Source organism: Ambystoma mexicanum, chromosome 12 (assembly GCF_040938575.1).
Source record: "Ambystoma mexicanum isolate Mex_15411 chromosome 12, UKY_AmexF1_1, whole genome shotgun sequence".
NCBI classification, from domain to species: domain Eukaryota; kingdom Metazoa; phylum Chordata; class Amphibia; order Caudata; family Ambystomatidae; genus Ambystoma; species Ambystoma mexicanum.
Window position 1 is genome coordinate 652,268,185 of NC_090936.1, and position 15,091 is coordinate 652,283,275.

The 15,091-nt window shown below is 45.9% G+C and overlaps 1 protein-coding gene across 1 annotated transcript in view; it reads right to left on the reverse strand.

Annotated features, from left to right (window-relative positions):
- Positions 1–1,140: 1,140 nt before the first annotated feature.
- The window catches only part of NAMPT (nicotinamide phosphoribosyltransferase), a 559,899-nt gene continuing 545,948 nt past the window's right edge, over positions 1,141–15,091 (reverse strand). The window contains exon 11 of the mRNA XM_069629129.1: positions 1,141–2,294. Coding sequence (XP_069485230.1) covers positions 2,190–2,294 — 105 coding nt within the window. The 3' untranslated portion in view covers positions 1,141–2,189. The remainder of the gene's footprint in view (positions 2,295–15,091) is intronic.

Here is a 15,091-nt window from a genome sequence, read left to right on the forward strand (position 1 = left end):
GATTCAATGAGATCTTTATAATTCTATATGTAGTTATATATTAATTACATGCTCTATAGTACAAATTCATCTTGCAATATTCAAAATCCATTAAGATGAGAATAAAGGCAATTAAGGACACAGCGATACCTCTCAAATGAAATGCAGTTGTGGAAATCTCTGAAGGAAACTGAATCCTTGACTTCATTAGGCAAAGTCACAATGCAGGAATCTGATGGATAAATGGTTGGGGAATGATTACAAAAACATCACTTGCCATTGCAAAATTAATCAGTGGGGGTAAACTACATTAGAGCAATGTTTGAAATCTCTTAAATTGCCCAGGAAACACTTTGCACAAGCATCTTTGGGTACCTCCGAAACTCTCAGTGGCCGTTAGACAGGATTTGGGGAAGGGACATTTCAGCACATTTTTCAGTAGCATTTGTATGGGCCGTTAAGTGTCGGGGGTAGTAAATACGGGGTGAAGGGAGTAAGAGGAGGAGTAGAATGGGGGTGCTGGCCAAATGCTGCAGGACAATGCAGTCAAATGTGTGTTCCAGTGATTTGTCACATCCTATTCTTTTCTGAGACATTAAAAAAGGAAAACAAGCGGTCACAGAAACTATCCCTGTGCAAAATCGAACCTTAACACAATAGAAGCGGTCAAACATTAATGCACTGTAATACTGCTCACATTTTCATCAACCAAAAATTCTATCGTAACCCCAGCCCCTGATATTTTAAAAATGAAATATTTGTAAGAACATCGATCAAGTATGTTACTGTCAATTATGCATGCATTTCCCCAAGCCTCTGGTTACAAGCTCACACATGAAAATTCCCAATTACTTGATTCCGTTTTTCTAAACAAAGCTCTATTAAGGCTCACACTACAAGATGCAATGTAACGGCACCAACATTTTCAAAATCACAACATTTCTTCATTCTAACTTGAGGACGCTGCCGTATTATGACCTTATAGAGATTACAACAAGCAACAGAGGAAAACTAAATATTTATTTTCTCTAGTGTAGTCTACCCCACCAAGAAGAGAAATTGAATTACTTGCCATCACTAACCGGACCTTAATGTGAGAAATGTCAATTACCAAGTATTTCCTAAACATGTTGAGAACCCCCAAAAAAGTATACAGTCAGATTTGAGGTTAAAATAGAAATATATTTTTAGAATACTGTTAACTAGTATTTTCCACAACTTTAAAATCAATTTGAAGGCATAAGCAATGACAAAACTAAAAAATATAAGTGCACTATTTAATCCAGTATTTTACTTTAAAGTAACAGCAACATTATATATAAAACATTAACATGAAAGCACAGTTCCCATTTGAAAACAATTGTTTGTATAGTTTATGGAATGGGTATTTATGAGTTCTGAAGAAAAACGGGGCAGTTCTGCTCTTTTGAGCTCCAGTTTTATGAAATCTTGTTCTGGAAGTGCATATTACACCACAGAGCTACTCGGTGAGTGATTAAACAAACTGCAGATGCAGTCTATATTTCCATTGTAAACATCTCTACAGTGCACAAAAATCCATGATCGGATTAAACGTTTTTCTTCATGAAATGCCCATTTAAGACAGCAGGACACAATGAGGCCAGACATTCTACACTTCTAACATGGATAAAACTTACATTTCACTTTACAAGTGGTAGAGATGCCTGAACGCTTTTTTCTTTTTAAAAAAATGCCTTGGTTCTATTTGATGATCAATGGACTGAACAAGGGTGTTTGTGGCATCCTTGTAAAAAGGCAATTTGCCTAAAAAAATTTAAAAAGATACAAATAAATTGCTGACATGAATTATTTAACTTTTAAATACGATCCACAAACATTTATACAAAAATACAAATAACAAAAAGCAAAATGTTATGAAAACTATCAATTTCTGACATAATTTTGCATATAAAAAACTTCTCCAATGCGATTTTTGAAATGCTCTATATCAAATTACATTACAGCATACTATAAGAGGATTCCTAAAGCCTATAGATTTTTAATATACATTTTACTTTAATTGTTCTGCTATCAGCTTTACAAAAATGTAGAGGAGGGCAGAATGTCCACAAATAAAATATCTGGATATTATTTTTCTGCATACAAACACGCAAATCTGTACAAACAACCTCTTCTCTCGCCATCACATACGTCATATATAGATAGCCAAGTAATAAAAGTTTATGAAGTCATATTTCTAGTTCATCACTTTTCAGTCGAGCGTTGTCTCGCACTTCATCAAATGAATAACTCTTCGTAACTTTGCCATTCTTAAAGACTGTATGAAGGAGGTCCTGAAACAAGAGAGCGCCATATTTAACATTCAATCTGCAACATTCCAATTTACAAGATTTAGCGGCTACACATACTTTGGCTAATGGAATATTGCTTTGGATAATCAGGAAGAAAATTGCCGATTTCCCATTAACAAGGTGAGAACACTTGATAAACATCTTGGTTGCATTGTAATGTTAGGGACCTAAAAGGGAAGGGCTAGTAGGCCAAGTATCAAATAGTTTTTGCACAACTGACTTTCAGTTCCTAAGGAGTCAAGCATAACTATTTGCAATACATTCAATTAATGCTATAGCAGAATAAAGATTTTCAGATTATCTCCTTACTCTTACCTATAGATGTTGTTTCTGATGGCAATTTGTATGGAAGGAGTATGGAATGAGTTAACCTTGATGAGAAGATTCCCCAAAGCACTTCAGATAAGACACCTCATGTTATGCAACAGATTCAATATGGATTTGTTCTGTGGATCTTTGCATTAATTGGGAAATTAATCATCCATTATGGTAATTGAAAATGGGATGAAAGCAGATATATCAGACCCATGATGCTCTGCAACCAGCGTGATTAGAATGTCATGAAAGAAGGAAACAGTTTAGCGCCTGAATCACCTTTGGATAATTGGCCCACCAGTGCCAAAGAGAAATTGATTACTACTCAGGAGCAATTGGAAGGCATTGATCAGGCTGATTAAGTATCCAAAATTGTCCTGTGTCCTGGAACATCTGGTGAGTGGCCTGAGCTGGTTATAAGATAGGAGTCTATTTCAGATGGTAGCCAGGTATGTAGAGGGGATAACCTTAACTCCAAATGTAATCTGCAATTAGATCCATGTCTGAAGGCTGGTAACAAAAGACCAACCTTGCAGATTCCAGACTGAAAAAGCCTCACCCCCCACTGCCGGCCTTTTGTTACACGCCCTATCAAAGTCACTTTTGGGGGGCCTCCTTCCACACCCTCACCAGTTCCCCCTACCATCAATTCCTGTCCTGCCTCCCACATGTGCAAATAATGCATGCACTACTTCTCCACAGGCCACTGTTGGGGAAAGCTGGCTTGTCAGGACAATACATTTGGTAAAGTTAGGCAAAACATAGCCCCCAGCAAATCCCTGCACCAGCTGCCTGGAGATACACACCCGAATTGAATTAGCATACCCCAGATAGAGGTTGAAAGGCGCAGCCAAGGTTTGGAAGGTGCAGAGACAGAGGGATGAGCCAATCCCAAATTCCATATCAGGACTGTACGCCATCCTCATGGGTAGAGCCCAATAGCTAATACTTATCCGAGTTACCATAGCAGAATCCCCTTTTACAGTAGAGGGGCTGGAAAGCGGCGCTAAAGCCTTAAAAAAATCAAAAGCACAGCCTGGCAGTATAGGTGTGTGGAGTAGGAGCTGCGCATGGCGAGGTGGAGAGGGGAGTTTGTTTGGAAAAGATTGGAGGAAAGAACAAGAGGCTGAGCAAGACCAGGAGACTGGAGGAAAGGTCAGTACCAGAACCTAGAAACTGGATCAGAGACCCATGACATCTGTAAGACAAGACCAAGGTGTAAGGAGAGCTAGAACCAAGGAGTGGGCGAGTGGTGGCCAAAAGGGGCAAGATTATTGTGATGCACTGAGAGATGGAATGGTGCCCAGAGGAGTTGGAAAGGGGGGATTGGGGGATGCCATCGAGAGACATTTGAGCTGAAAAGTAGAGGTAAAGAAGGTGCCCAAAGGGGACTGGAAAGAAGATGTGACCTAGAAATCTATGCGAGTGCCAGCTTTGAAAGCGTGATATTCAGGAGCGCAGGTGTCCAGAGAGGAGAAAGACATATGGGGCCAGATTACAGAAAAACTGCACCAGTGCAAGTACAAGTCTGCACGGTATTAGCACTAGGGAAAAGGTTGCTCCATTTCTGAAAACACTGGGACATATTCGAAAAACTGAGTCATGATAAGTGCAGTTTGGCACTGTATAAGTGCCAGGGCAAAAATTGCCCTAGTGTAAAAGACACATTTGTCATGCTTTTTTGTGGCAGTGAAAAGTTTGCTGTAGCACTAATAACATCCCATATTATGTAAATATAATGCAAGGCAAATACTACTTCAAAATAATCATCTTTATGGAGCTTCTATATGCTTAGAATTCCATGTTTTGATTAGTGGGCGATGTAGTGGTTGGCTCAGAGTGTGACAATTGTTTTTTCGAAGACAAAAGGGGCGTCAACAGGGGAGTTCCTGTAACACTACTCCAATCCTAAGTGTACAGGTACCCTTAATTCCTCAAGCGTCATGCATATTTTTTTTTTCTTTTTTTATTTGTAACATCTAGTTTTTTTTACAAACTTTTATTACAATTCATTCCAGTTCATGAGACCCATTTTATCTTTACAATTACATTCTATACTTTTCAGTTTAGGACCTTATCTGGAAAGTTTATCACTGAGCAGATTAAATGTACCAAGCTTCCACTCAGTATCCAGATCCACAGATCTTCCATCGAGTCATTTGCAGGCTTGAATTCACTCAAGTGGATGGATCTCAGCCCATTTAAGGCCACACATTCAATTGTTAGGTGTTTCTATTGTCTCTACGTGGCTTTCACAATGCCGACAAGCTTCATCGGTAGCTGGCTTTATTTTTCTTAGCACCAACATTTGGTTTGTTTTCAGTAGGTTCAATCTAAGTCTGAGAAATCGATCTCTATGATATTGTGAGGGAAATTGGCATAGATATTTCGGCATATTGTCCACTTTATTCTTTGTCAGACCCAGGTCTAAAGCTGTCGGCATCTTTGCGTACTTATCCAAATTGTCTATCCATAGCCACTCTTTCAATTTAATTCTCGCAATTTGTGGGCGATTCGTCAATGTATCCATTGAGATATTTGCATTTAACATGATGGCTTTCACTTTATCTGACCATCTCAAGAGCAAGCCTGTATGTTGATGTTTTCCCTCCGATCTTAATATTTTAAAGGCTGGTTCACAATGCATTATCTCCAACTTGAGTAGCAATGATAAGGATTTCCAAAGTACTGTTCCATAGAGACTTACCAGTGCCAGTTCGTGACGTATGATCGTCATTGAGAGATATTTAGGCAGTCTCAGAACTTGTCGCCAGAATAAGCTTTCCAATTTGGACCAGATCTTATGGTCCAAATTCCAGCCGGCTTCTGCTCCAAAAGTTATTGTAGGAACTACTTTTTGAAGGTAGAACATGCGGAGCGGTATTGCCGAAAACTTTCCATACAAGGTGTGTAGTCTCGCTCCTTGTAGGGGAAGCATTCTGGTCCAATTGAACAGGTCTCGGACCCAGCTCCACTCCCATTGTAACGCTCACCTGATTCCCGTAGAGGCGCCGGTCTTGACTGGGCGTATACCGTATCTTCAAAGGTGATGTGTAACACACGGCTGGCTCTTTGGGCTGGACCTCTGTGCACTGTATGTTTGACTCAAAGGGTAAAATGTCTGCAGATAGAAAATATGGGATTAATGAACTGGGTTATTGAATGTCTCTCTCTTCTTCCCTTTCTCTTCTCCTGTAGGACCCCGAAGGTTAACGCTCTCACCTTAGGTAAGTGAACGCCGTGCTCTCCATCTGCCTCGGGGCAGGGTGCTGTAACCAGTTTCTTCACTGGATAAGGGGAGCAGGCCTCTTGACTTCAGAGGACTGCTGTCCGTCGTTTACTGCACGAACGGTAAGTTTCGAGTAATTCTAATGTCTTTAAAGTCTTTAGTAATGATGTCTCTTGTTTTGCAGGGTTCCGGCGATGGTGGATGACGGGCTGAAGTGAGTTGAAGATGGAGCCCGTGTGATGAATAGAAGCGCCTGGAAGCACGTAAGTAAGCGCTTGTTGCCTGCTTCACGATGCGCTCTAACTGTCTTTTTATTTTGCAGGTACAAGTTCGGAGCGGCTGCAGGGTGCCGGAATACCCACTGGGTTAGATGTGGAAAGGAGTAATGGCACGTGAGTATTAAAGTTCCCCAATGTCTTTAAACGCACCTTGTTTTGTCTTTCAGATGCGGGATGCAGCGCCGAAGGCCTCCGGAGCGTGCGAAGAGTTGGTAAGCTTTTGTCTTTCAGATGCCGGAATGCAGTGTGAAGACCTCCGGAGCGCACGAAGAGTAGGTAAGCCTTTGTCTTTCAGAATGCAGCGCGAGGCGTTGGTGACAGCCGATGGCCCAGTTAAGTGAAGAGCTGTCACTGAAGACCGTAATGCTAACCTGTTCTTTCTTGTCTTTATAGGTGTTGCTGAAGACTGGATTCAGGATGGTAAGCCTTTTTCCTTAGGCCCAGGATCAGATGCAGAAGACACGATGAGCGTTCTGCTGCAGAGGATGCAGAATAACGCAAAGCAAGATTCATCCATCGGGTGTGGTTTAAATAGCCTCCTGTAGTGCTTAGGTGTCTCCTTCCACAGCCACGCCTAGGTAAGAAAAGAGTTCCTGCTTTCCAGAAGAGTTCCAGTGTTCTGAACCTAGGGAGTGGCTCCTGCCCCACCCAACAGGAAAAGTAGTTCCAAACAGAAGAGGATCAGAGGCTCAACTGGCAGGCAAGTAAGCAGCATGGTCTGCTGCAGGTAAGTCCACCCAAGCATTATGAGCCCGGCGCTTCCAGCGCTGGGACTGGGCATATTTATGAGCCTGGTGCCACTGGCGCCAGGACTGGGTCCAAAAGGTCCCAATTGGGACTGGTTGGCACTCGGAACCTGGGTTATGAATCTGCTTCCAAGGGAGTTGGGAAAACCCTGACCTTTTGGAAGCAGGGATCATGACACCCGTATTGAGATGTTCATCAATATTCCAAGATAACACATTTCTTTGACTTCCTCAATAACTTTGTTGTCAATTCGCCATTTAAAGTTCTTATTTTTAGCATCCCGGTCACTGCCAAACTTCATGATTTTGGTTTTGTTCACATTGATTGACAGGTCGTTTTCAATCATATAAGTTTCCAGTTTCGACAGCAGCCGCTGTAGGCCTATCCGAGTTTTATCAAACAGTACTATGTCGTCAGCATAGATCACGTAGCTTATATGATGTCCGTTGATTTTCGGAGGGAAACAATTCACATTTGCTAGGGCCATGGGAATGTCAGCAATATAAAAGCTTAAACAGAGTGGCAGCAAGTGGGCAGCTCTGTTTCACCCCTCTGGTAGTAATGATTGATTTAGACAGGTCTCCACTTGCATTTAATCTTACTTTGATTGAAGTGTTGGAATGTAATGCCTTAATTGGTGACAGCAAAGAGTTTGGACAGTTTCTCTTTTTTAACTTCTCCCATAATTTATTTCGACTTATTGAATCGAAAGCCTGCTGCAAATCGATAAAGGCCATGATATGATATGATATGATATGATATTTGTAACGCGCCTATACACAAGTGTTTCAAGGCGCGACGAGGCAGGGAGGGAGGGAAACAAGGGGAAGACAGACAAACGATCCTACTAGGCCAGGTGTCATTCAGATCGCGCAAGTGCAGAGGTAAGGGGAAAAGGAGAAAGTGCAGGGGGAGGAGGTGGGGGGGAAGTGCGGTACAAGGTAAGTAGCGTAAAAATAAATAAATAATAAATAATAAATAAAAGGGCCAGCTGGTGGCAAGTGCGAGGTAAGTGCAGAGCAAGTGCTGGGAAGGGGGCTGTAGGGATGCAGTGACAGTCCCACAGTGCAGGGGGAGCCAGGGAGGCAGTGCAAGTGGAGAGTGGCTGGGACCTGGACCGAGGTCGCCGAGAGTGGCTCAGACGCAGGTTTAGTGCAGAATTCAGTGGGGAGTTAAGCAGGTTTAGCAGGGGAGAGGGAGAGAGAAGGCAGAAGCGAAGAGGAAGGTTTTGAGGTGCTTCCGGAACCGGAGATGGTTCTCCTCAAGTTTCAGGGAGGCAGGAAGGCTGTTCCAGAGGGAGGCCCCTGCTGCGGAGAGAGATCTACCCCCAGCTCGTTGCTTCGAGAAGCGGCTGACCATGAGGGAGTTGGAGAAGGATGAGCGAAGGGCTCGTGAAGGAAGATATTTAGGAAGAGAGAGTTGAAGGTATTTAGGCCCCAGGCCCCAGAAGGCCTTGTGGACAATGCAGAGGGTTTTGAACTTAATCCTCGCAGCCACTGGGAGCCAGTGAAGAGATTTCAGTCCTGGAGAGATACGGTCCCTGGGCTTGAGGCCAAGGACAAGTCTCGCAGTTCTGTTCTGGATAAGTTGCAGAGGGCGGAGAGTGGAGGCAGGCAGATTAAGATAGAGGCTGTTACAGTAGTCCAGCCTTGAGAGAACCAGGGCTCGGGAGACAGTGAGCTTCTGGGGGAAGGAGAGGAAGGGAAGAATACCTCTGAGGAGGTGCAGCTGGTAGTGTGACTTCTTAGAGACGTCAGATATATGAGGAGAGAAGGAGAGTGTGGAGTCGAAGATGACCCCAAGGTTTTTAGCCTTGCAGGTAGGGGCAGGAAGGGGGCCAAGGGAGGCCGGCCAGAGAGCTGCAGGGAAGGAGGGAGTGGGTGTGCCGATGAGTAGAATCTCAGTCTTACTGGCGTTAAGGCAGAGGTCATTGGCGGCACACCATTCCTGGATAGCAGACAGACAGTCGGAGATGAGGGAAGGAGAGGAGGAGGCCGAGGGTAGCCTGAAAATGAGCTGGGTATCGTCCGCATAGCACTGGAAGTAGGGGCAGAGAGCGGCGATGCGGTGGGCAAGGAGTGCCAGATACTGGTTGAAAAGCCAGGGAGAGAGGTTGGATCCCTGGGGGACACCACAGGTGGAGAAAAAGATGTCAGAGAGGAAGGAGCCCATTTGGACCTGGGAGGGTCGACCGGAAAGGAAAGAGGACAGCCATGCCAGAGCCTGACCAGTGATACCCAGGTTATCACGGAGACGGTTGAGCAGGATGGCATGGTTGACAGTGTCAAAGGCAGAGGAGAGATCGAGCAGAATGAGAACACAGGGAGTGTTGGAATCGAGGTTCAGGAGCAGGTCCTCACGGATGTTCAGGAGAGCAGTTTCCGTGCTTCGGGCCGCTCTGAAGCCGGATTGATGGTCATGAAGATTACCAACAGATTCAGCATGGAGGTTAAGCTGGGAGATGGCCAGTTTCTCCAGGAGCTTGCCCAGGAAGGGAGTGATGGAGATTGGGCGATAGTTGGCCGGGCAGGAGGGGTCGGAGGAGGGTTTCTTGAGGAGGGGGTGCACAAGGGAGTGCTTGAGGGGGGATGGGAAGACTCCAGAGGCGAATGAGTGGTTGCAAAAGGCAGCCAAGGCAGGAGCCAGGGAGTCGATGTGGTCCTTGATGGTTTTGGAGGAACAGGGGTGAACCTGTTTAGACGAGGCTTTCATAGATCGGACTTGTCTGGAAACCTCATCAGCAGAAAAAGGTGGAAAAGCAGAGAAGGAGGGCGGAGGGGAGGCTGCAAGAGAGCAAGAGGAAGAGCCGGGAAGAGAGGGAGGGAGGAGAGAGGAGGAGAGCGAGGACAGGATGTCCTGAGTTTTTGAGATGAAGTGCGAGGCCAGTGCGGTGCAGAGGGCCTGGGAGGGGACAGGAGAGGTAGAGACTGCAGCAGGGTTGGCCAGCTCCTTGCAGATTTTAAAGAGTTCGGCCGAGTTGTTAGATGCCTCAGAGATGCGGGCTTGGATAAGGGCTCTCTTCTTGGTGAGAACGGAGAGCCGGTATTGCCTTTGGAGCAGGCGGCAGGCCAGTTTGTCAGAGGATGAGCATGAAGCACGCCATTTCCTCTCTGCCACCCTGCACTTGCGTTTTAGGGTGACGAGATCCGAGTCATACCAGGAGTTACATTTGGCTTTGGGCTTCAGGCGGATTCTCATGACGGGGGCAAGGATATCGAGAGTATCAGATATAGAGGAATAGAGGATGGAGAGGGCTGTGTCAGGGTGGGAGTCAGCCGAGGGGGGAGGAGGGGGCGAGAAGGTAGCAGCGAAAGCCTCAACTGACACGCGCTTCATGGGTCGGATGACCGAGAAGGTGGGTGGCAATGACGAGGGTGGCTTTGCCTGTGGGGTAGGGAGGGAGAGGTGGGAGGATAGGAGAAAGTGATCACTCCAGGAGAGAGGAGTGGAGAGAGGGAGGGAGAGGGGAAGGTCAGAAGAGATCAGAGCATCAAGAGTGTGCCCTGCAGAGTGAGTAGGCCCAGACGGGAGGATAGAGAGTGAGAGAGAGTTGCAGAGTTCGCGAAAGAGACCAGTGGGGGGACAGGAGGCATCGAGGTGGATGTTGAAGTCACCGAGAAAGAGGAGTTGGGTGGTTGAGGACAGGAGTGAGGAGGAGAGGTCAGCCCACTCAGAGAGGAAGGATGAAATTTGACCAGGTGGCCGATAGATAGTAGCCACGGTAAGGGAATGGCTAGGAGAGAGAGAGAGTCGGCAGACAAGACATTCAAAAGAGGAGTAGGTCTGCGTAGGAGTGACAGTGGCAGGAATCCACTCAGGGAAGATAAGGGCAACACCACCCCCTGAGCGGTTTGGCCTAGGCATGGAGAGGATCTTGTAGCCGTCAGGTAGGAGTGTGTCGAAGCTGGTGGCAGAGCTGGCAGTGAACCATGTCTCAGTGAGACCGAGGACGTCGAGGTCCAGTTCCTCAAGAAGGCGACAGATATCAGAGGAGTGCTTGATGGCAGAGCGAGAATTTAGAGTGGCAATGTGGAGAAGGTTGCCACCCTTGAAAAACTTCCGGGGAGGGGTACAGATCAGAGGTGCGCCCTGCGGAGGTGTTAGAGAAGGAGTTGAAGAGGGAGCAAGAGAAGGGGCAGGGAGGGAGGGGAGAGGCAAGGTAGCCGAGGACAGAGGAGGGGGGACAGCGGGAGCGGAGAGGAAGTTGATGAGGCGTGGGAAGCGTCTATCAAAGAGGTGAAGGTTGGCCTGCGGGCCTTGGACCAAGACGGTCCCGTTAGCATAGACATTAATGATGGCCTTAGAGGAGTGGAAAGGGGCCAAGAGGACATCCCAACGGGTGCCACCATTAATGGGAGAGGAGGAGAAAGGAGAGAGCACAGCGACCATGTGAGGGGTCCATAGGTCAGGTGAAGGCACGAAAAAGAGAATGTCAGTAAGAGTTTCCCTGGAGCAGGCGCTCGTGTAGGTGTCAGCGATAGGGAGGCCTGGGTTGGAGACCAGGATGTCCTTTTTAAACTTTTTCCTACCAGATTTAGTGAGGAGAGCAGGATAGTCAATAGAGAAGCAGTTAGAGTAGATAGGCGAGATAGAGAGCACCATGGAGAAGGAGGGGAGGCGGATGACACGAGTATGCAGACAGGAAGTGAGTGGAGGGCACTAGTTTACCACAGTGCAGAGCAGAGAGTAATGCGTAATAGGTCAGGGCCACCTAAGTTTGAGAATCCTGCGAGGGGAGAGAAGCACCCTAGTTTACCAATAAAATGGAATAGGGGGGGCGAGGCATCATGCGGATGAGGTGAACAAGGTGAGGAGGGGTGGGCCGGAGAACAGGTGGAACTGGCGCCTGGCGTCCCCTGCGGACACCTGCAGACACACAGGGAGCCGCACTGTAGGAGTCGCCCTTGGCCTGGGGCCCTTTGCCCGGCAGCCCCTGCGGCTGAGGGCTGCCCAGGAAGGGGGGAGGTTATAGGCAGAGGGAGAGGAAGGGGGGGGGTGTGGGCGGGCAGGGAGGCGGGGAGGGAGAGGAAGACCAGGAAGTGGGAGGGGGGAGCAGGAGGAGGCCAAAAACACCGCGCTAGGAGCGCGAACAAACAATTCTACTTTCTTTTTCGTCCTTTTTTAAAAAGCACAAAGCACAGCACTCACGGAGGCCCAGGCAGGGCTTTCCAGGCCTGCTGATCCCCTCAGGCCACCGGCGACCGCTCTCCACGCTCAGCTGGAGAAAAGAAGCGAGCGTGGGGAACGGCCGCCGAGTAGGCCAGAGGGGAGGCAGGCACACACCCAATCAGAGGGGGGGGTGGGCGGGCAGGGAGGCGGGGAGGGAGAGGAAGACCAGGAAGTGGGAGGGGGGAGCAGGAGGAGGCCAAAAACACCGCGCTAGGAGCGCGAACAAACAATTCTACTTTCTTTTTCGTCCTTTTTTAAAAAGCACAAAGCACAGCACTCACGGAGGCCCAGGCAGGGCTTTCCAGGCCTGCTGATCCCCTCAGGCCACCGGCGACCGCTCTCCACGCTCAGCTGGAGAAAAGAATAACTGGGTCTTATTATTCAGTGCTTCAAGCTTCAATAGGTTCACCAAGGTTAAGTTGTTCTCTATGCCCAGGCCCTTTGTAAATCCTGTTTGTCCGATATCTGGTAGATCTATTTCTTTTGCCCATGAGGTTAACTTTTTTTGCAGAAATGTCGCCAACACTTTGCCAATAGTATCTAGGAGGGCAATCGGGCGGTAGTTGGCAGGATCGTCCCGACTGCCCTTCTTATATACTGGTACTATTATTGCTTCAGTCCATGATCTCGGCATCTGCTTTCTGTCAGCTATCGCCACAAATAGCGTTCTGATGAAAGTTGACCACGCATATCTATGTTCTTTTAACTGTGTATTGCTGATCCCATCCGGTCCAGTAGCTCTTGATGTCTTTAGTTTGGCTATGGCCATAAGAATATCTTCTTTGGACTCAATTATGTTCCAGGCTATATCAGTGGTGTCACTTTCAGCGCACTGTGTCATCTCCATTCCTGTAAAGACCTTTTGATAGTGTGTCACCCAGTCGTTTTCCGTCACTCCATTTATCATTAGGGCGTCCTGGTTTACTGTTCCTTTATTCAGTATTCCCCAAATTTCTCTTGAGTTGTTTTTTTTTAATCAGTGCCAACATTTCTTCACAACGCTCTTGGTCTCTCAAATAGGAAAAGGATTTCGACCAATTCCGATATTGTTGTTTTCTCTGTTTTAAGACGCTCGTAGCATTCATTCCATACTCTTTTTTTAGTTTGATTAGGTCTTTTCTTAGCTGCTTTTTTTGGTTTTTCACGATGACTCCATTTATGCTTGTGCTCATTATGACTTTGACAATTTCTCTTTGAAAAACCTGGTTTCAAACGAGGGAGCAGCGGTATATAGTCAAATGACTCAACATTGTCATGGTATGTTTCCTGGATTTCATTTGACATTTTAATGATTTGACGATCATTTATACGTAGACGGTTTCTCCCATGATTTACTTCTAGTACTTGACTATTATTGCCAGATTGCTTTTTGCACATTAGCTTGCAGGACATTACTAATATATAGTGGTCACTGTTTGTGGTTGATGTGATTTGTAAATTATTGATTGTTACAAAGACATTTCTCGATGTCCAGAAATCTATGGTTTTTTTATAGCCCATGTTTTCCCAGGTGAAATTTGGTGGTGTGTCGTCTTCCACATGGCCGTTTACCATCATACAATCACGGGCTTCCAGATTTTCACGCCATTGCGATCTTGCATTACCTTGGCATCCGACAGTCGATTTGTCTTCTACAAGCTTCTTGTGTTCATCAAACCATGAGATGTTCAAATCTCCACACAAGATAATTGCAATGTCCAAGCAAGTCCTCTAATAATTATCAATTATTTTCATTACAGCAGCTATGAATGCATCAGCAGAGATTTTTATTGGATTCCAGTACACGTTCAACAATAAAAGATGTTTTTTATTATTATGAGCGTTCGTGGTCTGAAGTAATGTTCCTTGGACATAACTGTTGGGATTGATTTTTTCAGGTCTTTCCCAGTTAGTGCCTGATTTTATCATGGTGAGTAGTCCCGAAAATGGCCGTCCCTTGTTGTTTTTTATGGCTGGATTTAGCAGTATCTCATAGCCATCTTTGACCGGTGGCTCACGCATCCAGGTTTCCTGGAGACAAATTGCAAAATTGTTGGTTAGCTTGACCGGAAAGTCATTGTATAAATGGCTAAAGCCCCTCGTATTCCACGAAATCACAGTCACCGGCGCATCATTTTCATCTTTCGTGAGCTACTGCTTAGTTGACTTGCCTCCAGCGCTCCCGTACTTTGTGGAGCAGTATTAAACTGTCTCCGTAGGTCTTCTCGTCGCTGATCCATGGATACTTTTACACTTTTGGAATCCGGTGTCTCGATTATGCTTTGTGTATTTGTTGGATCATAAGACGAGATCTCAAACCCCAAGCATAAAAGATCTTGCTTCGCGGTTAATAACATATTACGTACCGCTTGGGAATTAATGTGCAGTAATACAACATCCACTCGATCTTCCGATAAGTATTCAACAATGCGGATGTCATCAGACGTTATGGTCCGCAGCACTGGTACTGCATGCAGTAGGCGCATGGTGTTTGCATGATTCAGATTGACATCTGGTTCATTTCTAAATATGTTTTCAATCATAATTTTTTGAGACGCGACCTTAAAGGCACTACGAGGGGCTTCATGTGATTTCGAAGGAGAATGGCGACTCTGCGCTGTTGTGTGTTTTGGATTCAATACAGATCGACAGTTATTTGATGGCTTGGAACTAGAATCTATATGTCTTTTTTTCCATTCGAATTGAGTTTTATAGGAGGCTCTTTCTTTCGCCCATAACTCCATTTTTATTTTTATGGCATCTTGTCTTAACTAAGTGATGTTTCTCTTGCTGTATTTGGCTTAAAGAGTAAGAGCTACTTGTGGATGTATTCCCACCGTCCACCACAGATCCTCCGGAACAATCTTCAGCTTTGCCATCAGAATATGTGGACATGTTACATAACTCTTCCATTAGAACCGCAGAGGCAGATGAGCTCACGTCGGGATCAATTCTCCTCCGCTTTTTTGGATTTGCAATCACTTTATTTGCAGGTGCTGCATTTTTCTCTTCGTGTTCATCTTTGTTATTTGTGTCCGGTTTGCCAAGTTTTTTATTTTCAT